At 42.1% G+C, this 27,584-nt stretch overlaps 1 protein-coding gene across 11 annotated transcripts in view; it reads left to right on the top strand.

The window, feature by feature from the left end:
* Window positions 1-7,888: 7,888 nt before the first annotated feature.
* Window positions 7,889-27,584, top strand: part of ZNF236 (zinc finger protein 236) — a 109,232-nt gene continuing 89,536 nt past the window's right edge. For 4 of the 11 annotated variants that reach the window (XR_010932972.1, XM_067698805.1, XM_067698800.1 and 1 more), the window contains exons 1-3: window positions 7,891-8,223; window positions 21,968-22,110; window positions 23,528-23,692. Coding sequence is in view for 9 of the 11 variants with exons in the window: in XM_067698805.1 (XP_067554906.1) it covers window positions 8,169-8,223; window positions 21,968-22,110; window positions 23,528-23,692 (363 nt within the window). In the remaining 2 variants the exon portion in view is untranslated. Of the gene's footprint in view, window positions 8,224-8,728; window positions 10,091-20,633; window positions 20,992-21,967; window positions 22,111-23,527; window positions 23,693-27,584 lie in introns of those variants that run through there. The other 7 variants (XM_067698809.1, XM_067698802.1, XM_067698808.1 and 4 more) reach the window with 7 other exon arrangements.

Here is a 27,584-nt window from a genome sequence, read left to right as displayed (position 1 = left end):
CAATATTGAAAAATCAATTGAACAATCAAGTTGAAGCTAGATAAACAATATATTTAATAAAACCTCAAAAATACGAAATGGGAGGAATACATTTGACAAAAGATGGGCAAGACTTGATCACTGAAAACTACAAATTGTAGCAAAGAGAAATTAAAGAAGACTTGAATAAAGATACTGTGGTCATAGATTGGAGGACTTAATATTGTTAAGGTGCGAATTTACTCCAAATCAATCTAAGGATTCAAAGTAATTCTACTCAAAAACTCAGATTTTTTTTTAAAGAAATTGACAAGCTGATTTTAAAATTCAGGAAATGTCAGAATGACTTAGAATAGGCAAAACAACTTTGCAAAAGAACAAATTTAGAGAACTTAACACCACTAGGTTTCAAGACTTACTATAAAGCTACAGTAGTAAAGACAGTGTAGCACTGGAGAAAAAATAAGCAAAAAAGTAATAGAACAGAACAGAGTTTAAAGTAGACCAATACCTACATGATCATGTAATTTTAAACAGTGTTGGCACGGCATTTCAATGGAGAAATGATAATCTTTTAAATAAAAGGTGCTGGAACAACTGGATAGTATATTGGAAAAAAAATAAAACTCAACCCTTACCTCATACCGTATACAAAAATTAACTCAAGATGGAGAAAGACCTAAAAGTAAGAGCTAAAACTTCCAGAAGAAAACACAGAAAATCTTAGTGACTTTGGCAAAGTTTCTTAAAAATGATAAAAGTCATGGAACAACTGGTAGTTTAGACTTCAAAAAAATAAAAACTTATGCTATTCAAAAAACACTTTATGGAAATAAAAAGGCAAGCCACATACTAGGAGAAAATATTGCAAAACATATATCTGACAAATAAATTATATTTGGAATATTAAAAAAAACTCTACAATTTAATAATAAGATGACAATCCAATTAAAAATGGGCAAAAGATTTGAACAGACAAATACATCAAGGACAATACACGGACAGCAAAGAAGCAGATGGAAAGATGCTCAACATAATTAGTTATTAAAGAAAGGCAAATTAAAACCACAGTGAGATACCATTACACGCCCACTAGAAAGAGTAAAATTCAAAAGGCTGACCATTCCAAGTGCTGGTGAGGAAGTAAACCAACTGGAAGGTCATGCATTGTGGGTAGAAATGTAAGACAGTACAACCACTTTGGAAAACAGTTTAGTAGCTTCTAGAAAAAGATACGACTACCGTATCACCCTGCCATGCCACTCCTAGGTATCTACCCCAGAGAAATGAAAAGTATATGTCCATGCCGAGACTTGACACAAATGTTCACAGCAGTTTTATCTGCAATCAGGGCTGGTATGAGGGCAAGGCAAGTGGGACATTTGCACAAACCTGACAGCGAGCACCTCCTTAAGTTTGCACACAAGGTGCCCTGCTTCTCTCACCCTAGTCCGGATCCTGTTTATAACAGTCAAAACGTGCAAACAATCTAAGCCGCCATCTAAGGTGGGTGGTTAGAGAAGCCGTGGTCCCTCCACACACCGAAACGCTATTCTGTGCTATTTCAACAGCGCGAAAAATGGGACGATACAGAGGAGATAGGCATAGTCCCTACACGGGGACGACTGCAGTTTTGTGAAGCGTTCTGTATTTTTATAAAATAAATAAGTCCTAGGAATATAATGTAACCATAGTTACTAACGGTAACTATAGTTAGTAATACTGTATTGTATATCTGAAAGTTGCTAATAGATCTTAAAAGTTCTCAGCATGAGGAAAAAACTGTAACTGTGTGTGGTGATGGATGTTAACTAGACTTATTGTGATCATTTCACAATATTTACAATTATCAAATCATTACATCGCACACCTGAAACTAGTACAATGTTTTATGTCAATCATATCTCAAAACAAAAGGAAATAATGTTTAGCAATAAAAAGTAATCAATTATTGATTCATGCAACAACATGGATAAATTTCAAAACAATTATTCTGAGTGAAAGAAGTTAGACAAAAAGAATATTGTATGAATTCCATTTATACAAAATTTTAGAAAATGCAATTAATCTATAGTGACAAAAAGAAGATCAGTGGGTGCCAGGGAAATAAGTAGGAAGTAGGGGGAAGGAAGGAATACAAAGGGGAACAAGCAAGTCTCAGGGGTGATAGGATAATTCACAGCTTGATTGTGCTGATGGCTTCACAGCTGTATGTGTCCAACTTACTCAACTTTACTCTTTAGTATGTGCAGTTTATTCTCTGTAAATTACATCTCAATAAAGCTGTGAAAAATAAAATGAGGCACAATAAAAACTTAAAGACATTAACCCTTATTGGATCCTGACTGGGAAAACAAACTTCAGGGCCAATTGGGAGCATCTGAATATGGACTAGGTATTAACCATTTTAGGAGATTATTGGTAATTTCTGTAGGTATAATAATGGTATTGTGGATATGTAAGAAAATTCCAGTGTTCTTAGGAGATACATGCTGAACTATTTAGGGGTAAAATGGGATGTCTACAACTTATTTTAAATAGTTTGGAAAAAAGAAAGAAAAAATAAATAGATAAAGCAAATATGGCAGAAATAGTAAGACGCTTGAATCTAGGTGTCAGTACACAGGTGTTCATTTGACTATTCATTCTTTCAGCTTTTTGAAAGGTTGGTTTGATAATTTTCTCATTAAAAAGCTGGAAAAATTTACCAAATAGATTTGAAAAAGAACCAAATTACAAGAGATACAACAGAAGATAACTGAATTATCAAACTCAATGAATAGGTTTAACTGAAGACATGGCAGAAGATAAAATCAGTGAACTGCAAAATAAATATTAAAAAAGTATCCATAATGCACTACAGAGAGAAAGAGAGGCAGAAAATATGAAAGAAAAGTTAAGAAACATGGCAAATAAAATGGGAAGGCCTATCATGAATCTGGTTGGGATTCCAGGAGAAAGAGAAAGTTCACTTATAGTTTAAAATGAATTCTTGAAAGTGTAAATAAAAAGAATCCATACTTAGGCATACCGTGATGAATCTGCATGACACGAATACCGTGATGAATCTGCATGACACGAACAGCTGAGAGGGGCCTTAACAACTTCCAGTGACGATGATAACCTCCAAAGAACAAAGACTGATGAGACTTCATCACCCATGACAGAAGCCAAGCTAAAAAGTGGAACACTGTCAGTGGACTGAAAGAAAATGATTGTCAACCTAGAATTATTTACCCATAAAAAGTACTTTTAAGAATGAGGGCAGGGCTTCCCTGGTGGCGCAGTGGTTGAGAGTCCGCCTGCCGATGCAGGGGACGCGGGTTCGTGCTCTGGTCCGGGAGGATCCCACATGCCGCGGAGCGGCTGGGCCCGTGAGCCATGGCCGCTGAGCCTGCGCGTCCGGAGCCTGTGCTCCGCAACGGGACAGGCCACAGCAGTGAGAGGCCCGCGTACCGCAAAAAAAAGAGAATGAGGGCAAAATAATTTTCAGGTGAACAAAAAATGACAGTGTTTGGCACTAGCCATGCTTACTAAGTGAAGTTGTACAGTACGTGTATGAGACAGAGGGAAAGAGAGAGCAGATGAAGGTCAGAGATACAAGGAATGTGGAGGACAAAAAAATTGGAACATGGAGGTATATTTAGACAAATCAGACTAAATAAAATAATATAATAATATCTTTTGAAGCTTAAAAGTAGAATTAAAACACAGAACTAAGTGGTATATAAATTAGGAGAAGGGTAAATATATTTATTAACATTCAACTTTTATAAGTATTATCTTGAAGTTTCTAGGGTTCCCTTACAGAATACAGCATATAACTTTCAAATTAGAAAGGAGAAAAAGTTGAACGAGAAAAAAATGTCAATCCAAAAGAAGGCAAGAAAGTAGAGAAAAGTAAACTTAGATGATGGAACAAATTGAAAGCAAAAAATAAAATAATAGGCACAAATATTTTTCATACTGTATTTAAAAACTCAACACCAGAAGGCAAGTACAAGACTACTCATAGCAGCACATGTTCATTTACAAACAAAACCATATGACCCAGCAATGCCACTCCTGGGCAGATACCTGGAGAAAACCGTAATTCAAAAAGACACATGCACCCCAATGTTCACTGCAGCACTATTTACAACAGCCAGGACACGGAAGCAACCTAAATGTTCATCAACTGAGGAATGGATAAAGAAGATGTGGTATATATATATACAATGGAATATTACTCAGCCATAAAAAAGAGCAAAATAATGCCATTTGCAGCAACATGGATGGACCTAGAGATTGCCATACTGAGTGAAGTAAGTCAGACAGAGAAAGACAAATATCATATTATATCAGTTACATGTGGAATCTAAAAGGCACAAATGAATTTATTTACAAAGCAGAAGTAGAGTCACAGATGTAGATAACAAACTTATGGTTACCAGGGGATGGGGGGGAGGGATAAATTGGGAGATTGGGACTGACATATACACACTACTATATATAAAATAGATAACTAATAAGAACCTGCTGTATAGCACAGGGAACTCTACAAATACTCTGTAATGGCCTAAAATCTAAAAAAGAGTGGATATATGTATAACTGATTCACTTTGCTGTATCCCTGAAACTAACACAACATTGTAAACTCTACTCCAGTAAAAATTAAAAACAAAACAAAACAGAACTTGACATAACCCCAAAGTCCATCATGGACTGAATGAATACTCTATGGCATAGTCTTACAATGAAATACAACAGTGAAAATAAATGAACTGCAGCTATATGCATCAGCATCATTGAATCTCACAAACACAATATTGAGCAAGGAAGCAGAATTTGGAAGAACTTTAAGAAAATGTTCCAAAGCTGGGCCAACTGACGAATACTTCGTTTATTTAAAGACATCTAAATAGACTGTACAACTGTAAAGGCAAGGGGATGATTATTATAGTATCAGGAGAGCAGGTATCTCTAGGGGGAGGACATTCTCAGTCATCTCACATATGGAGATTCCACGGTGTTGGTCCTGTTTTCTAGCTGTGCCCTGTGTGGTGATTCTGGGGAGGATATGTTTTATGCCCCCTTTTTAAATGTCTGATATAGTTATCAACTTCGAAATGAAAAGGAGGAAAAGAGCAGTCCTCCATGGAACCCTCTGACACACCCAGGAGGGAGAGTATAGAAAACCAACCTATATACAACCTACCAAGGCTGAATCATGAAGAAACAGAAAATTTGGATAAACCGATAATGAGTAAGGAGATTGAAACAGTAATCAAGAAGCTCCCACCAAAGAAAAGCCCAAGACTAGGTGGTTTCACCAGTAAATTCTACCAAACATTTAAAGCAGAATTAACACCAATCCTTCTCAAACCCTTTCAAAAACTGAAGAGAGAACACTCCCAAACTCATTTTTATCAGAATTATCCTGATACCGAAGCCAGATAAAGACACAGCAAAAAAAGAAAACTATAGGCCAATACCTCTCATAAACATGGATGCAAACATTTTCAATAAAATATCCACAAAGTGATTTCAGCAGCACAGTAAGAGGCTCACACACCACGAGCAAGCAGAATTATTCCTGGGAAGCAACGAAGAACAGCACATGGGATATACCACATTAATAGACAGAAATCATATGCTCATTTCAACAGATGCACAAAATGCACTTCACAAGATTCAACATCCTTTCGTGATAGAAACTCGCAACAAATTGTGTAGAGAAAGAACGTACCTCAACATAATAAAGGCCATATATGACAGAACCACAGCTAACATCTTACTCGTGGTGAAACGTTCAAAGCTTTCCCACTATGACTAGGTACAAGGTACAAGACAAGGGTGCCTACGCTCACTTCTATTCAGCATTGCACTGGAAAGTCCTCGCCAGAAAAAAAGAGAAAAAGAAATAAAAGGCATCCAAACCAGAAGGGAAGAAGTCAAAACGTCTCTGCAGATATGTGTAGGTATACATGTATGATGAAGAAAGAAACCTACGGAACTACATAGCGGGTACAGTGATGGAGGTGCAGTTCTCTTTCATGGATTAAGTGAGGATCTTGTAACTAATCATGTCTACTTTTCTGCTTGGGCTAAGAAACCTGGAGTTTGATTTCCTATTTGCTTTTTATAAGCATTTCATTAGTTTGGGTGCTGACTCACTTTTTCTATTGTTTCCATTGTCCTGACTTCCTCATGTTTTTCCCCTGATATAAATTGCTTCAAATCTTTTTCAGAACAAAATAGGGTATACATTCACAAACACATCACCATCATCCAAACTGATTTATAAATGACTAAGGATTATTATCTGTCTCCATTTTCTCAGCCTTACAAGGTACTCCAGCCCTAACATGCATATGGTAGTACTTTCATATATATATATATTTTTTTTTTTTTTTTCTGCGTTACGCGGGCCTCTCACCTCTGTGGCTTCTGTGGCCTCTCCCGTTGCGGAGCACAGGCTCCGGACGCGCAGGCTCAGCGGCCATGGCTCACGGGCCCAGCCGCTCCGCGGCATGTGGGATCTTCCCGGACCGGGGCACGAACCCGTGGCCCCTGCATCGGCAGGCGGACTCTCAACCACTGCGCCACCAGGGAAGCCCCTGTCATATTTTGTCTAAACTTAACGTAGACTTCTGCTGTGATGCAACTAGGAGCACGGGGTTAACAGGTAAGCAGATTTGGTTTGCGTCTTGGATTTGCTTACAGGCTATGTAGCCGCCTTAAGCAAATTCCTTAACCTCTCTGAATCTCATTCCTAAAAGAGTACCTTGAAGGAATGTTGTACGGATTAGAAGTATTTTATGTAAGGCACTAAAACATGCTAAGAAGTTAAAGAACAGGAAATGTTCATTGCTAAATCCCATCTGCCATCCACTGGCTGCCTGATGTCGGGAGGTTGAATAACCTGAGCGTGTTTAGTTTTTTCAGGAATTGGATGTATATAAAACCCCTAACAGATAAGACTCATTTTAGTTTTTCCTACTTTACCTCCTTCTTCACCTGTTGCCTCCAGGTAGAAAACCCTTTACCATCTGTTAGCACCCAACCACTTACTAAGTTTCAGTTAAGAAAGGGGTCTTTTGTATTTACTTTTCTAACTATAATTAACCTTGTCCTTCTCAAAGTTCTCTGTGGATTTTTGACTAGTTTTGTGTTTCTTGCCCCATGGTTCCAAGTTTTTCGGGGGGACAGACTGTCTTGTTAACCTTTGTATTCCCTCATAATACCCTGCGTGCAGTTGGTGGTCATTATTTATGGCTTTGCATTAATTTTTCTGAGGATACTAAGACGATGTTAGACTACTTTCTTTTGGCTTTGTTTGACCTCACCTAACACTCTGCCGTCATGTTCCTGTTCGGGTTTTGGGTTAAGTCAGTATGAGCAACAACAACAAAAATAACAGATGGACACATTTGAAATTGTAAATTTTAATGCATTACATCAGAGGATAGGAACATAAGTGACTTCTGGGTGGGTCCTCCTCAGTCCAAGGTCGATGTTTTGGGTAAATTTAGGCTCCCAGCCTTTTTGCCCCTGTGGTTTTCACAGGGATGCTCTCAAAGGCCTTCCGGAAGCAACCCGGGGAGATGGAGCGCCCAGTTTTCCTGGAATTACACGAGCATATACACACACAGGACGCAGACTACGCACGCGGCACAGGAAGGACCCGTGGCTGGGTTGTTTCTTTTACCTGACTCCACCTGGAAAGCTCCTTCTCACCACCTCGGCCCGTTACAAGGACACGTTTCCTACTTACTTTCCCGACGGCCTTACCGGCTGCGTTGACTTCGGCTGCCCAACACCTCGGGAGGCGCCGCCGCTAGGTGACCGCGGCCGCTCGCCCTCCGTCCGCCCAGGCCCGAACGGCCGACCGCGCATGCGCACGGCGCCGCTCCCAGCCCCCACCGCGCGCCCGCCCTCAACGCCCCGAACACGGCCCGCCGGGCCATGGAACCCGCCGAAGTTGGCGGGGTTCGAGCTCTCCCGTTCGCTCGCTTGGGCGCCTTCCCCCCGTGAGGCCCGCGGGCGCTCGGCCGTGACTCGGCGTCCGCTTGAGCCGCTCCGCCCGCCTCCGCCGCTCGGCCGGGTGCGCGCCGCGCCCCCGCGTCCGGTCCCCGCGCGTGCGCGCTCCGCCGAGTGTATGTGTGTGAGTGTGTGTGCGGCCGAGGGGTGGGCCGCCGCCGCCGACGATGCCGCGGGGCCGCCCCCCGAAGCCCAAGGAGAGCAAGGCGCGCGGCGACACCGGTAAGCGGCCCCGGCCCGGCCGCGCTGTGCCGCTCCGCGCGAATATAGTCCCCCGATGCGGTGCGGAGGGCTCCGGGAGCGGGCCGGGCCGGGGGCGGCGGAGCGGGCTGGGGTTGGAGACCGGGGGCCGGGTCCGGGCCGGGGTGGGTGCTCCGCCGCCGCCACCGTCACCACCGCTGCCGCCGCCGCCGCACGACTGCTGGGTCGCAGGGTGCGGGCGGAATGATACCGGCGCGGCGCGGCCGGCCCCTCCGCCGGGCTGGGCCTACTTTCCTGGGCCGCGCGGGCGGGCGGCGGGGCCGGGGGCGAGGCGCGCGCCGCCGCCCTCCTCCTCCTCTCTCTCCTCTACTCTCTCTTCTCCTCCCCCGCCGTTCCTCCTCCCCCCTCCACACCTCGTCCTCCTCCCCCGTCCTCGGCGTCTTCCTCCCGCTCCCCCGCCCGCCACCTTCCTCCCGCTCCCCCGCCCGCCACCTTCCTCCCGCTCCCCCGCCCGCCGCCCTCCCGGCCCGGCTGCCGCAGGTCGTGGGAGGCCTTTCTGACGAGAAGGCGCCGGCCCGGTGTGCATCCCCGGGGTGGCGGGCCCGGCCCGACCGCGAGCTGCCACGGCCCCGGGGGGATGCCCGCGGGGGGCTCGGGAGCGGGTCCCCCCGCGGTGACACGGGGGCCGAGACCGTGCGGGGCTCGTGTCCAGGTGCACCGTCTTCCGGCCCCGGGCTCGGTGGCCCAGCGTCACCCTCCCCTGAGGCTCGGGACCCAGGCGGGCGGGCGCTCCGGATTTCGGAAGAGAAAGAGGTCGTGTCTGGAAAGGAAGGCCGTTGCGTCCGTTCCATTTTGCCGCTGCGGCGTTTGGGAAGAGAGGAGGAGAGGCTAGGTGTAAGCTTAGCGGCGTTGTCAGTGCTCTTACTGCAGTTGCTGAAGTTCACGGGCATGGGAACCGGGCTGCAGCGCCCGCGAGTTTCCGCTGGAGAGGTGTCGCTGGAGAACAGTCCAGGTGTGCACGTTTGTAGTTGCCTAGTGGCTGCTAGAGTTCTCGTTAGTGGCTGATGGTGTCTGGAAGGAGGTCTTAAAGGCCTCGCACCCTGATCGGGCCTTATTTTGGTCAGTGTTAATTTTTTTCTCGTTAATATGATTTATGCAAAAAAATAAAGTGCAGTGTCCCGCAGTTCTTAGTCACTTGCAAAAGGCTTAGGGTAGAGAAAGAATGTGAAGTTTACATTGCAATACGGCTGCGACCTCTTCTTCCCCCAGTTTTTCCCGTCTGACCAAATGGCATCACCGTTCACCTGCTTTTTCAGGCCCCAAACTGAAAAATAATTCTTTCCCTTCCTCCCCAAGGCGTTTCATAATTTTGTAGCTTCGCCCTCAGAGGCGTGTTTTCAGTCGGCCCTACTCCCTCCCTCTCCAGTGTGACTGCGAGGCGGGCCTCTGTGGGAGCCTTCTGACTGGTCTCTGCTGGTCTCCATCACCTGTCAGCCTGAGGCATCTCTTTCAAATGTAAATAAGGTGGCCACACCCTGATTAGAACTCTGCAGAGGATCCTTCATCCCTTTAACTTACAGTCCCACTCCTTGCAGGACCCTGCCTGATCTGGCCTGCGTCTGACTCTCCTTTCTCTTTCCTTGCCCTCAGTCCTTTGTTCCTGGACGAGGCCACGTTTGTTTCTGCCTCAGGGCCTTTGCTGCTCCCTATTCTGAGAAGCCACCCCTTGCTCATTCTGGGCTTCAGCTTCCCGAGAGAGGCCTCCTTCCTCAGACCCTTCTGAAAGTTGCTTTCCCTGCCTTAGACCAGTCATTCTCTACCACAGTGGTTCTCAGAGTTGGTTCATGGACCCCTGGGAGTTCTGGAGACAGTTTCAGGCATCTGCAAGGTAAATATTCTTGTAGTGATACTAAGTCCGTTGGGCTTTTTCACTTGGTTAACAATTGCACTAATCATACACAGGCCATTAAGGGTGAAACTGCTGACTCTTCAGCAGGAGCCGTGGTGGCGACACCCAACCCTGTGAGGCAGCGCTATATTCATGTATTTCACTCAAAACAACGTATTGCAACAGAGAGAAAGCAGAAGCAGATACGAGCATCCACCTGTCTTCTGTTAAAGGAGACCTTGAAAAGATGTACAAAAGTGAAAACTCCTCTTACTATGTTTTTGGAGAGTATGTTTTACACAAAAATGTGCATTTATGTTAACATGGACTAGATTTATTTTTCAGTGAATAAGCGTTTGGAAAGTTGCTCAGTTTTAATTTCTAGTAGGGCAGCTGTCAATAGGTATAACCTGTAGAAAGTTAAGGTCTTTGGGGTCCTCCGTGATGTTTAAGAATATCAAGGGGTTCTGAAACCAAAAGGTTTGGGGACTGTTGCTCTAACAGTTTACGATTTTAATTACGATTTTAATGTCTCTCATAATCTGAAATTATTTTGCTTGTTTTTCTGTGTCACTCATTATGAATTTTATTCTAAGAAAAACATGGAAGGTAGGAGGTGGGGATTTTTACACAACACCTATATTTCCCCTATATTTTTATAGGGGAAATGAGGCTCAGAGAGGTTAAGTGATATGGAAGGTCTACTCAGCTAGTAAGTGTCAGAGTTGGATTTGAATCTGCCTTTGAGTCCAAAAGGTCCATTGCATTGCTCTGCCCTCATAACTATAAAGCCCTACGTGTGGGTTAATTCATTTCTTCAGCAAGCATTTTGAAGCACTTCTTGTCGTAGGTGGGCACCGTGTTAGGGGCTGAGGGTGCAGAGTTTAAGAAGAGAGACGAGGTCTCTGCCTTGGGTCTCAGGACGGCGTGTGTCCTCTGACGGCAGGAACACTGTTTATGGCAGCAGGTAACAGTCACTGGTGGTCTAGGCTTCCCAAGGAAAATGATGTCAAAACTGAAACCTCCAGAAATGAGGAGGAGGAGGTCTGCTCAAAAACATTTCCTTTTTTTTTTAAATGCAACTTAGCAAAGTGATCGTTATACATATGCATATATTCTTTTCCAGATTCTTTTCCATTATAGGTTATTATAAGGTATCCAGTGGAGTTCCCTATTCCCTACTGCTATACAGTAGGTCCTTGTTGTTTATCTGTTTTATATATAGTAGTGTGAATATGTTAATCTCAAACTTCTAGTTTCTCCCTCCCCCTCACCCCCAATCCCCTTTGGTAACCATAAGTTTGTTTTCTAGGTATGTGAGTCTATTTCTCTTTTGTAAATGCGTTCATTTGTATCATTTTTTTTTTTTAGATTCTACATATAAATGATATCATGTGATATTTGTCTTTCTCTAACTTACTTCACTTAGTATGATAATCTCTTGGTCCATCCACGTTGCTGCAGATGGCATTCTTTCATTCTTTTTTTTGTGGCTGAGTAATATTCCGTTGTATATATGTACCACATCTTTATCCATTCCTCTGTTGATGGACATTTAGGTTGCTTCCATGTCCTGGCTATTGTGACTAGAACTGCTCTGAACATTGGGGTGAATGTATCTTTTCGAATTAGAGTTTCCCCGGATACATGCCCGGAAGTGGGATTGCAGGATCATATAGCAACTCTGTTTTTAATTTTCTAAGGAACGTCCATACTGTTTCCCATAGTGGCTGTATCAATTTACATTCCCACCAACAGTGTAGGAGGGTTCCCTTTTCTCCACACCCTCTCCAGCATTTGTTATTTGTAGACTTTTTGATGATGGCCGTTCTGACTAGTGTGAGGTGATACCTCATTGTAGTTTCGATTTGCGTTTCTCTGATCATTAGCGATATTGAGCATCTTTTCACGTGCCTGTTGGCTATCTCTATGTCTTCTTTGGAGAAATGTCTATTTAGGTCTTCTGACCATTTTTTGATTGCGTTGTATGTTTTTTTGATATTAAGCTGTATGAGCTGTTTGTATATTTCGGAGATTAATCCCTTGTCAGTAGCATAAAAACGTGTCTTAAAGTAATAATTAGCTTTAGGACATAAGTAAAGAAGTCAGCCTCATCTGTTACATAAATTGATGGGGGAGTGTTTGTTGAGCACTCACCTTTGTGCCTGGCACTGTCCTGGGAATATAAAGATGAGTGAGATAGGGTTTTTTTTTATCATTGTTATTTTAGTTTACTCTTAATAAGCCGTAATGTGATCTGGATGGAAGCTACATTTTGGGATCTTGTGTGGCTTCTGTTTTTCCAGTAGAATGGTGCAAACCTTTCCTGCCTAGCTTGAACCTTTAGTTGGTCTCCTGCTAAGTTTCTGTTTTCTGTTGAAGGGATATTTGTTAATACTTCATTTCCAGAGAGCTGAGGCAGGCAGACCTTGAGCCAAAGGAATAAACAATTCCGTTCTTGCTCAGATTACCAATTCAGGCCATTTTAGATTTTCTCCGATGAATTCAGTAACTCTGTACTCTTCCTTCAAGGGGCGGAGACTGCTAGCATAGCTAACAGAAGTAGAGCTTGAACTTCTTACAGGGCAGTAGGGGAAGTGCTCTGAGGCTTTAAGGGGACTCTGCTTCCCTGGCAAAACTAGGTGTCATTGGTGGGTAACAGTTAAGGGGAGATAGATTCTGCTTAAAATAATTACTTTCTATCAATATCAGGTATTGAAGGATGAAAAGATTTCTTCAGAAAGGAGCAAGCTGTACTCTCCATAATCGAACTTTTCAGGTAGACAGAAACTCAGAGTGTTTAGTATTTTGAAGAAAGTGTGATTAGATAAGACACAAAATCTAAAGATTTTATGATCCTGGAATCAAGTAGTGAGTTAACATGGGTTCAAGATCTTGGTCTTTGACACAAACCTAGCCTGGGAAAACCATAGTAAACCTAATTCTTCATTAGATAGAGTCAATTCAGCAGTTCTAAAATGCTTAATGTATATCAGCGTTTTTACATTGTCTCCATACGCAAAGACAGTGCTCAAGGAATTAGCAATATTTTTCAAACTTCTTTTTTGTTTTAGAATTCTCTCACGTGAAATATCGCAGCAAGACCTCCGGTGGCAGTGTTCACCCTTGGAGCGCATTATGGAGTCATGTGGGGAGCTTTTAAAGCTCTCGATGACCGGGCCTCATCCGGTGACATCTGAGCCTATGGTGGGACCTGGGCATCACGGCTTTTAGAGCTCACAGGAGATTCCACTGTGTGGTCCAGGCTGAGGCCACTCTGCTGGGAAGGAGGGAGGGAGGGAGCTGGGGCTCCGAGGTGCCTTTCTCTAGCATTTCTCTCAGCAAACGTGAAACCTGTTGCTTTTCTGGGTTAAAATGAAAAATGTATGTAATCTAATAAACTGCAGGAACAGACTGTGCTCTCTTAATACCTCAGTTCTTTAACTGAATTCAAAACCTCAGTTGTCTGTAGGTCAGACACTAATGCAAACTAGCGAGGCAGTTAAAGGTAGTAGGTGATAGCAGTTGATAGCTGGCTCTGGGGTTTCGGAGAATTGGAGTTCCTATTTTTTCCACAGGGGCCGGCTCCTACTTTGCTCCATTTAATTATTGCCACAGCTAATGATTTTTTTTCAGGAGAAGCCAGAAATGTGTTTTTTGAAACTCCTTTATTATTGTATTTAGGTGACTAATTTAATTGAATAGAACATCAATGTAGAAAAGTGTGTAGATTTTAAGTGAAAAGCTTCATGAATTTTCATATGTAACCAGAACATTAGCAGTACCTTAAAAGTTCCCCTTGTTCTCTCTATTACCTGCTGACCCCCACTGTCCTCTTTTGATACCGTAGATTAAGTTTAGCTGTTTTTGAACTAAATTGAGTTCATAGTATGTACCCATTTCTTTCTGGCTTCATTCATTCAATATTTGTTTTTATGAGGTTATCCTCCCTATTATATAGCAGAAATCTGTTCGTTTTTCATAGGTATATAGTATTCTGTTGTATGAACATACTATCATTTAATTTATCCTTTCTACTATAGATATTTGGGTTGTTTCCAGTTTGGCGTTATTACAAAGAAGTGCTGCTGGGAACCTTTATGCATTTCTGGGTCATGGTGGGCAGTGGTGAGTGAGTGTACCAGTTTACTCTCCCACCAGTAGGGGATTAACCTTCCATTTGCTCTGTAGTCTTTGCCTTATCACTCTCTTTGCACTTGGCATTGTCTGTCCTTTTAATATTTTAGCCCTCCTGATATGTGTAGTGTTATCTCATTTTGATTTTTAATTTGCAGGTCTGTGCTAATAAGGGTTTTATGTTTATTAAGCATTTGTTCTCTTTCGTGAAGCTCTTAAGTCTTTTCCCATTTTTCTACTGAGTTGGATGTTTGTTTGTCTTTAGTTAGTAGACTTTTTAGAGCAGTTTTTAGGCTTGCTCAGAGTTCAGCCGATAGTTTGGAGTTCCTGTATACTGTACTCCTTATTTATCTCCTCACAGCCTCCCGTTATTAATGTCTTGTTTTAGCGAATGAACCTATTTTGATTCATTACTATAAACAAAGTCTATAGCTTACGTTAGGATTCACTGTCTTCATAGCTTTGCCTGCTCCAGAACAGCATATAGTTGGAATCATATAGCATGTAGCCTTCTCAGACTGCGTTTTACTAAGCAGTGTGCCTTTTACACGTCTCCCTGTCTCTTGATGGCTTGACGCAGCTCCTTTCTGCTTATTGCCGCAGGATATTCATTATATGGATGTACCACGGCGTATTGGTTTACATTTTGAAGGACCTCTTGGTTGCTTCCAGTTTTTTGGTACTTATGAATAAAATTGGTGTATACATTCATGTGCAGGTTCTTGTGAGGGCATGAGATTTCAGCTCATTTGAGTAAATGCCAAGGAGCATGATTGCTAGATCAGACGGTGAGACTATAAACAGCTTTGTGAGAGATTGCCAGACCTCTCCACAGTGGCTGCCCCCTTTTGTGTTCTCACAAGCAATGAATGGGAGTTGCTGTTGTTCTGCATCCTTGTCAGCATTTGGTGTTATTGATTATTTTGGACTTGTAGCCCTTCTAATCGGTGTGTGTTATTGGGTATCTCATCGTTTTAGTTTGCATTTCCCTTATGACTTACGATCTTGAGCATCTTCTCATATGCTTGTCATCTGTATATTTTTGGTGAAGAGTTAACATGTATTTTCAGTATTGATCCGTAGGAGTTCTTTATGTATACTGCACTTGAGTTCTTTGTACTTTCATGTTCACTCTTTCAAGGATAATCTTTTCATGAAAGAAGTTTTTAACCTTAATGTTGTCCAATTTATCAGTCCTTTCCTTTATGCGTAGTACTTTTGGGACCTGTTTAAGTAATTTTTGACAATTATAATCATGAAGACATTTTCATCTAGAAGCTTTATTGTTTTACTTCTCACCTTTAGATTGATACACCAACCAAAATTGATTTTTGTTTCTGGTGGAAAGGTCAAGGCTTTTTACATGTGGATGTCTAATTAATCTGCTCTATTTATTGGAAAGATCATCCTTTGTTGTACTGTAGTATCACCTTTGTTGTAAATCAGGTGACTGTGGAGGTGAAGAATTGTTTTTGCATTCAGTTCTCTTCCATTGTTTTTTGGTTTCTGCCTATTCAATTTCTTATTGTCTTAATTACTTTTAGTCCAAGTTTTGGTATCTAGTAGTGTAAATGTAAGTCCTCTACTTTGGTTTTCATTTTCATGGTTATCCTGATAATTTTTGGTACTTCTCAGTTTCATCTAGATTTTATTTAAAAAAATTTTTTTAATATGATTTGAGAGGTTTTAAAAAATACTTATTTATTCATTTAGGCTGTGCCGGGTCTTAGCTGCAGCATGCAGGATCTTTTAATTGCAGCTTGTGGGCTTCTTAGTTGTGGCATGTGAACTCTTAGTTGCAGCATGCATGTAGGATCTAGTTCCCTGAGCAGCAATCGAACAAGGGCCCCCTGCGTTGGGAGCATGGAGTCTTATCCACTGGACCACCTGGGAAGTCCCTCATCTAGATTTTAGAATCAGCTTGTCAGTTCCGTAATGATTAATGACACTGAGCATCTTTTCATGTACTTGTTGGCCATTTGTATATCTTTGGAAAAATGTCTATTCAAATCCTTTGTTCATTTTTTTTTTTTTTTTTTTTTTTTTTTTTTGCGGTATGCAGGCCTCTCACTGTTGTGGCCTCTCCCGTTGCGGAGCACAGGCTCCGGACACGCAGGCTCAGCGGCCATGGCTCACGGGCCCAGCCGCTCCGCGGCATGTGGGATCCTCCCGCACCAGGGCACAAACCCGTGTCCCCTGCATCGGCAGGCGGACTCTCAACCACTGCGCCACCAGGGAAGCCCCCTTTGTTCATTTTTTAATTGGGTTGTTTGTTTTTTGTGCCTTTTGTAAGAATTCTTTACATGTTCTGGTTACTAGGCCCTTATCAGATGTATGACTTACAAATATTTTATCCCATTCTGTAGCTTGTCTTTTTACTTTCTTGATAGCATCCTTTGATGCACAAAGGATTTAAATTTTGATGAAGTCCAATTTATCTACTTTGTCTTTGGTGTCATATTTAAGAAACCATCATGCCTCCACAGTCATTAAGCTTTTTCCTTTTGTCTTCTTCTGAGAGTTTAATAGCTTTAGTTCTTAAACTGATGTCTTTGATCCATTTTGAGCTATTTTTTGTGTGTGGTATGGAGTGAGGTGGATGTCTCTGATCCACCTTCCTTCTTTTGCATGTGGATATCCGTTTGTCCAAGAACCATTTGTTGAAGAGACTGTTCTTTCAGTGAGTGGTCTTGGCCCCTTTGTTGAAAAATCAGTTTGCGATGGAAGTATGGGTTTTGTTTCTGGACTCTCAGTTCTATTCCATTGGTCTGTATGTCTATCCATGTGCTAGTACCTCATACTAAATTTCAAGTATACTTTATACTAAGACATTTTAAAATAAATACATAGCCAGTAAAATTGTGAGTTCTTGTGCTGCCTAAAATCACCTCACAGACTGCTGGTGGTACGCTTGTCACACTTAGAAAACACTATCTCTGCACATTTTTAGGAAACATGTAGTTGCTAATCATTGTGTAGCAAACCAAGGCCCTGATGCTCATTGTTGCATTTATTGAAAATGCTTGGCAGAAAGCCTTTAGCGGGTGGCGTAAGAAGACGTGGGGTGAGGTACATAGGTATCGGGCAGAATGGTGAAATACAGAGATAGCTGCCTTTATTGTATTAATTTTCTGAAAATTATTATTTAGGGGAATGTCCAGTCTTTCTATCTCATGACTAAGACAAAGGTCTTAGTTTTGAGAAGATTATGCCTAGGTAAGTGTTAAGCCTATTAGCTGTAGAAGGTAAAGCATGGTCTATGTCAGCCCTTTATGCCTTTGTCACTCTGGGACGTCCCTGGGGTGCACGGAGCTTGGAGGGTAACAGACGTTGCAGGGATTGCAGTAATGCTGGCTGGCCGGTGTGGAACCCCGGTTTACCCTCTGGGGCAGGGGTAGCAGGCTTCTTCTGTAGCGCCAGATGGTAAATGTTTTAGACTTTGTGGGTGTTAAGGTCTCTGTTGTAACTTTGAATTGCTGTCGCAGCCCCAAAACTGCCACAGTAATACGTAAACCAGTGAGCGTGGCTGAGTTCCATGAAACTCTGCTTACCAGAAAGGCTAGACCCTAGTTAGTTGACCCCAATCTGGAAGAAAAAACAGGAATGAAAAGGAAAGTTGCATATTATAGCACTTTACTTTGGGGTAAACCTTCTATTGATATATAACATACAGAGAAGAACAGAAATTATGTTCAGTTCAGTGAATTTTCAGAGCAAGAACTTTCTCATATAATCAGCACCCAGATTATATGGGTTGTATTAATAATTCATATAATTATTTATATAATTTCTTAGGTTAAGAAATGGGGCGTTACCAGCACCCTAGAAACCCCCATGATGCTCCGTGTACTTACAATCAGTACCCTCGTGAGACTAACCCCTGTCCTGATATCTCACAGCCTAGATTTTAGTTTTGCCCATTTCACTTCAGAGTTTTACCTAAAAAATCTCAGCTGTGCTAAAACCTGAATGCTGACAAATGTGGGAGGAGCAGTAGAAAATGGGAGAAAAGAAAGTAGAAAGGAATTTAAAAAAAAGTAGAAATGAGGGGAAAGAATGGTGGCGATTAGGCAAGGTGGTACCGATTTGAAGTAGGGGGGTGACTCTCAGACTTCCCAGACGCCTGCTTGGTGACTTCAGCGAGCACTGTGGTGTCAGAGGGTGACAGAGTGAGAGCAGGTGGTTGATGGTTAAAGAGCTGGGTTCTTGGAGGAATGTAGGGAATGATGGAAAGAGGGAAGTGAGGCTAGTGCCTGTTGAGGGCAGAGGATGGGGAGAGCAACTCTATTTTGGAAAGATTTTTATTCAAAACAAAATAAAAACAGGTTAAAAGTTTGGGGTTTAGTTACTTTAGAAATTGAAAATGCCTCATCAGGATTTATGGATAGCTGAGATCTTAAATGCACGGTGCTTGAGAGCTTCAGCCGGGAGATGCGAAGTGGAGTTAAATCCCTGAATGCTGTAAATGCAGCAGGTTTTGCTGGAACTTGGCGTCACATCGTAGGCATTTTGCGTGGAAGAGATCCACCTAGGTTCTTCCAGTTGGGGTTGTGGATGACCTTCGCCAAGCAGATAAGCTGGCTGGTCTGATGTGCTGGGCCCGTTCTGGGAAGAGCAGTTTGAAAGGCAGCTCATCTTGTCCCCGCCGTTACATGCCAGGCCTGCCTGTGGGTAGTTACCATGGGAGAGCGTGGTCTGGAGTGATGGGTAGGGTATTGAGTAGCAAGGACGAGCATTAAAGAGGTGGCCGTGCTCCGAGACGGTTGATGGTTTTGTCCCCATGGCACCAGGAAGCGTCGTCTTGTTTAATCTGCACAACTCCGTGATAGGCTGTATCATTTTGGGGTGGTAGAGACACAACTATTATTATATACTGTTTAGAATCTCTGTGTAAAGAGTTAAACTGATTTTGAAACTGGTCTTCAAGTTTTTCTCAGGGAAGCAAAGGTGCTCAATTTCTGATCTTCGTACACCGGTTTTTGTTTAATTTTGATAGTGAAGTGGAGTTCTTGGTGGTGGGAAGGTGAGCAGTTGAGGAGAGCGGTGGGCCTGTGTGTGAGGCGATGTGTGTGTGAGGGGACGTGTGTATGGGGACAGTCTGGGTCCTGCCTGGGGTCCTGCCTCCGGAGGCTTCCTTGCACCAGTGAGATCTCATGACGACTCCTCCCCGGTCCTCTCAGAGGGCAGAAGCACATAGGTGAGAAGTACTGTTCTGGATGAGCTCTTAGATTTGAGCACTGCCAAATGCAGGTGGCTCTGTGCTTATTCCCATTCTGTCTGGGGGAGCAGTAGGAATATGTGCGGCCCAATGTCTCATGTGAAGTTCTAGCTGCCTCTTAAAAATGCAGCCATACTCAGGAGGACTGATGTGAATTGATCACACCTTAACCTAGATCCCTAGCCCCTTAGAAATCCGGGGGCCCTGTGGCTGCAGAGACCGCTCACCCCCAACAGTGGACACGTGCACATGCGTGTATGTTGGTGTGTAGTTTTCTTGGAGTTGGTGGATCTCCTGAAGCCCATTCTAAGGATACGTGAATTTCATAGACCTCTTTCTGAACAAGTACTCTGGAGACCAGACATGTGAATGAACTTGAAGAGCTGGTGCCTAATTGGGGTTGTTTTGAGGCCTAGGACTCTCCCAGAAAGGGCCAACCCTGAGCAGAAAGAGAGCCGAGTGTGGGGTTAGCATCCCCCAGCCCTGGAGAAAGGCTTTGCTCTCTCAGTGCCGAGAGAAACAGCCGCGAAGCAAAGTGAAAGTCTAGAGATGCTGTGGACTTTAAAATTAGACTCAACGTGGAAACTAAAACATGTTTTGTTTTTTTCCTTCCCAGTTACACTGTAATTTGAATTGTTTTAAGTTTGTCTTTGGACCAAATTAATATTATGTTATCAACGGCGGGAAGGGACCTACTGAAAAAGTCATTTTATTACATTTAGAGCTTTGTTAAAGAGCGAAGTCTTGCTGCTTAGGATAAAACTATTTTCTAGAAAAGTCTTAATTCATAAGCAAAATGACATCATTTTTCAGTTTTAAATGTACAGTTTTTTATCTCAGGGGTTTATCTATCAATTGCAGTTAATTAAATCAAATTAATTCTCATTTTTAGATAACACATTAAGTAGTTTCAACATAGAGGCTATGAAAATTGTTTCATTCTCCATCCTGAAATAGCATTTTAATTTTGCGTTTTAGAAATTAAGTTGAGGGGCTCTTAGTGTATTCAGGCTTTAGGTTAAAGCACTACTGAGTTCTTAAAACACAGTTGTCAACAGATATCTTACTTGTGCCTTTAGTGTTTCTTCCCATACTACAGACTTTTCAAAAGGGAATAATGTATCAATTAATGTGGTCCCAGCAATCATTTTATTTGGGCCTGGGGAGTCATACAACATTTTGTTATTAGTTTGGTGTAGAGATTTTGAATGTATGGGCTTTGAATGTGGATAGAGTTAAGAATAAGTAGAATAAAAATTATGTGTATCTTTCCCTTAGTAGATCCACTTTGTTTCTGAATGAAGTTACAGTCTTTTGAATTACATCAGTGTTTCTCAAAACTGGAATCGCTTTACTGGAGGATCTGCCGGGAGGATTTTTTGGAGTTCTTGTCGGCTTTCTGCATCCGCTTCTGCTCTGTCTCCAGCATGGTTTCACCCCACCTCCCATCGTTGGAAGTTCACAGCTCTTGTTTTAAGCAGATTCTGCTGTAGACCAGGAGGACTGTTGGCCAAACAGGGGACTGCAGGCCATTTGCTCAGAACAGGCATGTAAAGGTCTAGAGAAAATGCTGGAATGCTGTGTTCCCCACATGGACGTTTGAGAAATAGAAGACATTCCTGAGCTTTATTGAGTCTTAAAATTAGCCCCTCACCCTACTTCCAAATTTCTAATATTTTGGGGTCAAGTTGGATACAAAGAGTTGTACGTGACATATTTCTGTCTTTGTCTAGTTAATATGGATTGTATATTTGTGCCGAAATTATAAGACTTGGAGTATTATTTTCAAGAATTGAAGACATTTAGGAATCTTTATTTTATGAAGTTCTTGGTAAATTTTTGTGATTATTGCATATTTGTTCTTGTTTGAAAATACTTTTAAGTTTATAGCCATTTACCTAAATGTAAGCACACTGTACACTAGGAAGCACACTGTAAAGCCCGAGGACTGTTCAAAGCACTGCAACTCTTTACCTTCCTAAAACCGTAACTATGTGAGAGAACAAAAGGGTTTGCTTTTTTGACTTTATCTTGCTTTGCAGCAGTTTTCAAAGGTAGATTGAATTAGTGCATCAGCTTTTATATTTCTACTGGAGTTTTGTTTACTGAGTGATTTAAGAAACTGCGTTACTGATGAATGCTCAAAGTGCCTTAGAGGAGAAGGCCTCTGTGACTTGTGGCTTAGAAATAGTATTGAGCAGGCAGGCAAGGCTAAGAGACACGGTGGCTTTTGTGCGTCCTTGAGTGGGAATTAAGCCTCAGGAGTTTAGTTTCAGGTTTCTGACAATCCTGTTAACAGATGTTAGAATCCTGTAGTCCCATGTCTCAGTCATCTCAGCATTTCTCATTTCTAACTTAAAAACATGTCCATTAAAAAAATTTAAGGTACCATTCATTTCATCTGAAATCTCTCATAAATCTGATATAATGTGGTTTCGAAACAATAACCAAATAATTTAGTTTCATTTATATGCTGAGAATAACAACTGGTATTTATTGTTTATACTTATGCAATTTTATAGATGGAGTTTTAACATTGAATGCGGAGAACACTAATTATGCCTGTCAAGTTCCGAGCTTCCATAAATGTGAAATCTGTCTGCTATCTTTTCCAAAAGAGTCCCAGTTTCAACGCCACATGAGGGATCACGAGCGAAATGACAAGGTATGTATTTTAAAAAGGGATGTCAGAAATGTGAGCGTTGAAACTGGAAGAATTGTGAAAATCAACATGTAAACATTTTTCTTATTCCTAAATTGTGGAACATTCCATATTATGTAAATAAATATTTTGATGTTTTGTTTTTAGTTGTAGTTGTATTTCTACCCATCATTAGATAAAGAAAGTGAGAGCTAGTCTGGTGAATCTAATGAAGTTATTTATGAGTGGACAAAGAAATAATCTTAAAATATGACTTTCTTCAGTAGTTTCAATTTCCCTTATCTTTTTTCTCACTGCTGTGGCCTCTCCCGCTGCGGAGCGCAGACTCAGCGGCCACGGCTCACGGGCCCAGCCGCTCCGCGGCATGTGGGATCTTCCCGGACCGGGGCACGAACCCGTGTCCTCTGCATCGGCAGGCGGACTCTCAACCACTGCGCCACCAGGGAAGCCCCAGTTTCCCTTATCTTGGTGTGTTTTTCTCCAGCAGGCAGTGTTACCTTTAAGTGGTCTTGCATTTTAAGAAGGTACCTGAGATGTTTTAGATCTTATTTCCGAAGGGAGCAGTGCTCTCTTGAATAGGGATTTGAACTCTCTTGCAAGTGTGCCCCTTGTGGGGTATGTCAGGCGTGTTAGTGTGCTAATGGAATGAGCTGCCTGAGAGTTGGAAAGTGGCAGTTAAAACTACAGTGAAAAGAGTGATTGCCGACTTTTCTCTAGGTTAGGAGGATGTAAGCTAGTGAGCCATCTGAGACCAGAAAAACACCAGGGATCTCTTTTCTGGAGGACGGGATCTGACCAACTCCAGCCTTACTTTCGGCATGAATGATGCTGCTGTAACTATGATAATGTACTGACACCAGTACCAGCTGGCGTTACTCTCCCAAGCTGAAAAATCTGAAAATACTGACCCATTAGGGTCTTGATATTTACAGGAGAAATACCAGTGATTACTTTATCTTTCTACTAGTAAGTGGCAGAATACCTTCCATTTGGGGGATATTTTAGATGAGGATAAGCAACTCTGTTAAAATCTAGTGAAAGTTTTCACAATTACTTAGTTTACTTGAAGTGATTTTGTTTACAGCAGTGGAGTTGTCATAAAAGAAGGGAAAAAATCCCACCCAGTGAGTTGAAGTGTCTCACTTTTATTTTCATAGTGGCTACATTCTGATACGTTTATATGCAGCATTTCTTATTAGAAATATTTTCTACATAGATGTGGTGTCTCCTTACACTCCTTTGAGAAATACTGTAAGGAGCTTTACTGTGTCCGTTTTGGATTTATTGACTTCAGGTCCAGAAGGACTTCAGAAGTTCCTTAGAAAACTTATCTGTGGATTATGGTGCTTGTTAATATTTGAATGACATTCATTGTGGAAAGATTGTGTTTCAGTGCTTCTCGACTTTTTTCTCCACCTAGCCACATCGATGTGACCAGTGCCCCCAAACCTTTAATGTTGAGTTCAACTTGACACTTCACAAATGTACCCACAATGGGGAGGATCCTACCTGTCCCGTGTGTAACAAGAAATTCTCCAGAGTGGCTAGTCTCAAAGCACATGTTATGCTGCATGAAAAGGAAGAGGTAATTATTTCAGCCTATACTTTGTTCACGGATTTTTAAAATGCATCTGATCCTTAGGAGGATGTTAGGATTAAACTAGTTTTAAAAAGCCTTTGGTATAGGTTTCAAGGAGTCAGTTATCATTAAATTTGCCTTGGCTAGTCTTCAGGTCACTGGTAAAGTGTTTATTTCGGGGTCATGTCAGCACCTTGGGGTAGAGACATTTTAGTGTGTAGTATATTGTGGGGATCAAAGTATGTCCACAGTGGCTGGCAGAGGTGCCCCGCACTCTTTTTTTCTTAATAAAAATTAACTTTTTTAGGATTCTGAGTGGTCAAAAGTAAAGTTTCTGCCTCTGAAGATGGTAGAATCTCCTTGCTTGGCTCCTGGATCCCCTGACACGTGGGAATTTGGGAGAAGAGAGGAAATTCATGATGACCCAAAGCAGTTTATGCACCACAGTGAATAGTCCTGAAAGGTCCACAGGCCTAGTCTTGGGACAGAGTGAAGGATGACAGGGACGTGCCGCTGGTGTGCACCAGAGAGGCCTGCCTGCTCTTGGGACGGGTGGGCTCACTGTGACGTATACATGGCTGTTGCTTAAAGTATTACCCCCCATTGTTACCATAGAAAGCTAGGGAAATGCAAATGTAAAAAGCAGTCACCCAGGGATAATTACAGATAACTATTTGGTATAGTTTCCTCCAGAGACAGAAAAACATACAGCGTTTAAATTGCATATATAAAATTTGCCTCCTGAAAATTGAGTTTATTATACTTTGTATATCGGTTTGTGCCCTTTTTTTATGTCTTTAATTTTTTATATAAAATAATTTATTTTTATCTTTTAAAATCTTATTGTATAAGTAATACATGTTTATTTTGGAAAAAGTTAGAAACTAAAGATTAACAAAAGTAATGTAAAAGAACCAATAATCACACCAGTGGGAGAGAACGCATATGCAGCTGACCTTTGAACAACGCAGGTCTGAACTGTGCGGGTCCACTTAAACGTGGAGTTTTTCAGTCAGTATGTATGACAGTACTACGTGGTGCGGAGTTGGCTGACTCCAAGGGTGGGGAGCCGTGGACGTGGAGGGCCGCCCTGAGGTTATGCTCGGATTTTCAACCGCGCGGGGGCGGCGCTCCAGACCCTGGTGTTGTTCAAGGGTCAGCTGTGTAGTCTTTCAGGCTTTTTTTTTTTTTTTTAGCTAGACATATACTTCCCATAATAGTTTATATACTTAAGGATAGTTTTTTTTAGTGCAAATACATACTGTTTTGTAACCCACTCTTTTCCTTTAATACATTGTGAATACATCTTTTCCTCTTTCACTTACTGAATCATGAGTGTTTTCCCCATGTCACTATTTTAAATTGCTTTATTAAAGTCTTCAGCATCTGGATATAGCATCATGATATTTTTACCATTTCCTTTATTATTTAACCTTTAAGTTGTTTATACTTTTTCAGTATTATAAACAGTACATCTTTGCATGTATCTTTAATCGTTTCATTAGGATAGATTCCTAGAGTTGGATTTACTGAATTAACAAGGCTTTTTCAAGTTCTTTATAGAATGCCACGTTATGTTTTCGAGAGCGCATGCTGCTTTATACCTTCTCCTGCAGACTGCAGGCCTGCCTGTCTCACTCAGCTGTAGCGCTGTCCAGAAATGGCCATTGTTTTCGTTTTAAAAGGCAGAACGTGTTTAATTTTGGAATAAGTTCACACAGTGAGACTCAGACAGCAGAGAAAGGGTTAGAGAGTGAGACTTAAGTCTCCATCAGGCCCGACTTTCAGTCCTCCTCCCAGGAGCTGCCTGCACAGCGGTCTCTTCTGCATCCTCCCAGGGGCTTTCAGTGCGCGTACACATCTCTGCATCCCCGGTAATACCACGCAGTAGCAGTATTCTGTGCTTTTTCTTCAGTTGGCTCTGTCTTAGGTATTGTTGCAGCCGCCGCATGGTGTTACACTGTATGCGTTGTGTACACCCGTGTCATAATCAGCAGGTCTCTGCACAGGTTGTTTCTGCCCTTTGTGTGTAGCTGCAGTGAGCAGTCTATTCATTGACGGGTTCTGGCTCTTACGATTTGCTTAGAAATGCTTCCCAAGTGTACAATCACCATTTTTTAAAATCCCACCGTGTCTTCTAATGCAGGTCCACAAGATGTAGGGCGCACCTGTATTTCAGAAATCCTGAGTTCACACTCATTCCTCCAACCCCAGCCCCTCCGTACAGGGCGCCCACCTGCCCCCCAGTTCCTGGTTGTGTGTCCCTTCCTCCACGGCGGGGCGGGGCTCCCAGCAGTGTGCACGCCCCTCCCCTCGTGTGCTCGGTGGTCCTGTGTTAACACTGGAAGTCGTTTCACAGTTGCTTGGCCCAAACCACTGTACATGAAGCGCGTTCCGGATCTGAGGTCAGTACAGGGTTGTTGCATTCGTTTGCTTTCTCTTTTAGGCCCCCTTCCCATTCTTACGATCTGCGGCCCTCAGTTTACTGCCCTCAATTAGGGTCGGGCTTGTAAGACCAGAGACAGCCCCATGCAGGCAGAGTAGGGATTGAGGGCCGGGGAGGTAGTCTTTGAACATTAGGGTAGTAAGTAGTAGCCGTCAAAAAGAAACAAACAAGGGGCACTCAGGAGACTGGCTCCTTTCTGTCACCCTGCCCCATTCCTGGGACCACGTTCTTGGTTTTCAGTGTGACTTTGCTGTATTTCTCTTTGTAATGATAAACAAATGTTTGTATGTTTCTTATTTTACTTTTCTGGTTTATTATTAATGTGGACTTTAGAATTTTGCCTAATTAAAAATTAATTGGTATTTTAATTTTGATTGCATTAAATTTTTAGATTGTTAAAGGGGAGAATTGAGCATGTTTAAAATATTGAATCTTTATTGTCAAAATATTCAGTAATGTTTTGTTCAGATGGGTTCAGCACATTATTTAAATTTGTTCGGCTTTAAATTTAAATTTAAATTTAAAGCCGAACAAATTAAATTGTTAATTTAAACAAATTAAATTGTTAATTTAATTTAAATTTAAATTTAAATTTGTAACGGCTCTTTCAAACATGTATTATTTGTTATCTGTCTATAGGAAAGCAGTGCATTTTTGTATATTGGTTTTGTAGCCTGCTGTTCTACCAGATTCTCTGAGTTTTCAGGTGTACAACCTCATCTACAAGTAATAATTAGGTGATGAGATTTTTGGTTTGGTTTTGTTTTCACCTAGTACATGGGGGGTTTTAAAGTAAACCAGATCTCACCCCTCGAATTTTCGAACAATTTTGAAATAGTTGCAGGCATCATGTTACTACTGCACCTCTAAATACTTCAGTTGTATCCCCTAAAAACAAAGACACTTTTCCTCATTATCACAAAACAGTTACCACACCCAAGAATTTAACGTTGCTGTAATAATCCATCTTCAGACGTCTCCATCGGGAGGGGCAAGGACTGACTTCCTATGAGAGTAGGTGGAGAAGGGAGTTGTGAGCAGAAGAGATACCTCTGCCTTTGACCCTAGAAGAAAAGCGTGAGGACAGGTTCGGGTGGACAGGGGATGCGGGTGTGACAGTGGGAGTCCAGGCCCTTCCTGCTGGCTTAGGGCAGCTTTCCCTTTCTCCGTTTGCAGCTTCCGTAGTCTCTGTGTCTCAGCAAGTTTTCCACTGAGCCAAACACTAAGAGTTCTTTTTCTGAAGCAGTTAAATCTAAGAGGTCCAATAAGTATTTATGTCTTAAGTAACTTAGTAGCCATTTGAAAAACTACTGTATGTAAATTAGGTACTTTGTAGCTTTTTAAACCCTGCAATTTCCTGTTTCACATTGATTTTCACTCATTCCCTGCTTTTTAACCACAGCGACTACTGAAAGCCAGCTTCACAACGTTACGATGTCATTGAAACTGAAC

Source organism: Pseudorca crassidens, chromosome 12 (assembly GCF_039906515.1).
Source record: "Pseudorca crassidens isolate mPseCra1 chromosome 12, mPseCra1.hap1, whole genome shotgun sequence".
Lineage (NCBI taxonomy): Eukaryota > Metazoa > Chordata > Mammalia > Artiodactyla > Delphinidae > Pseudorca > Pseudorca crassidens.
The sequence above is the reverse complement of the archived record's forward strand: the minus strand, read 5'-3'. Positions and strand labels throughout refer to the sequence as shown.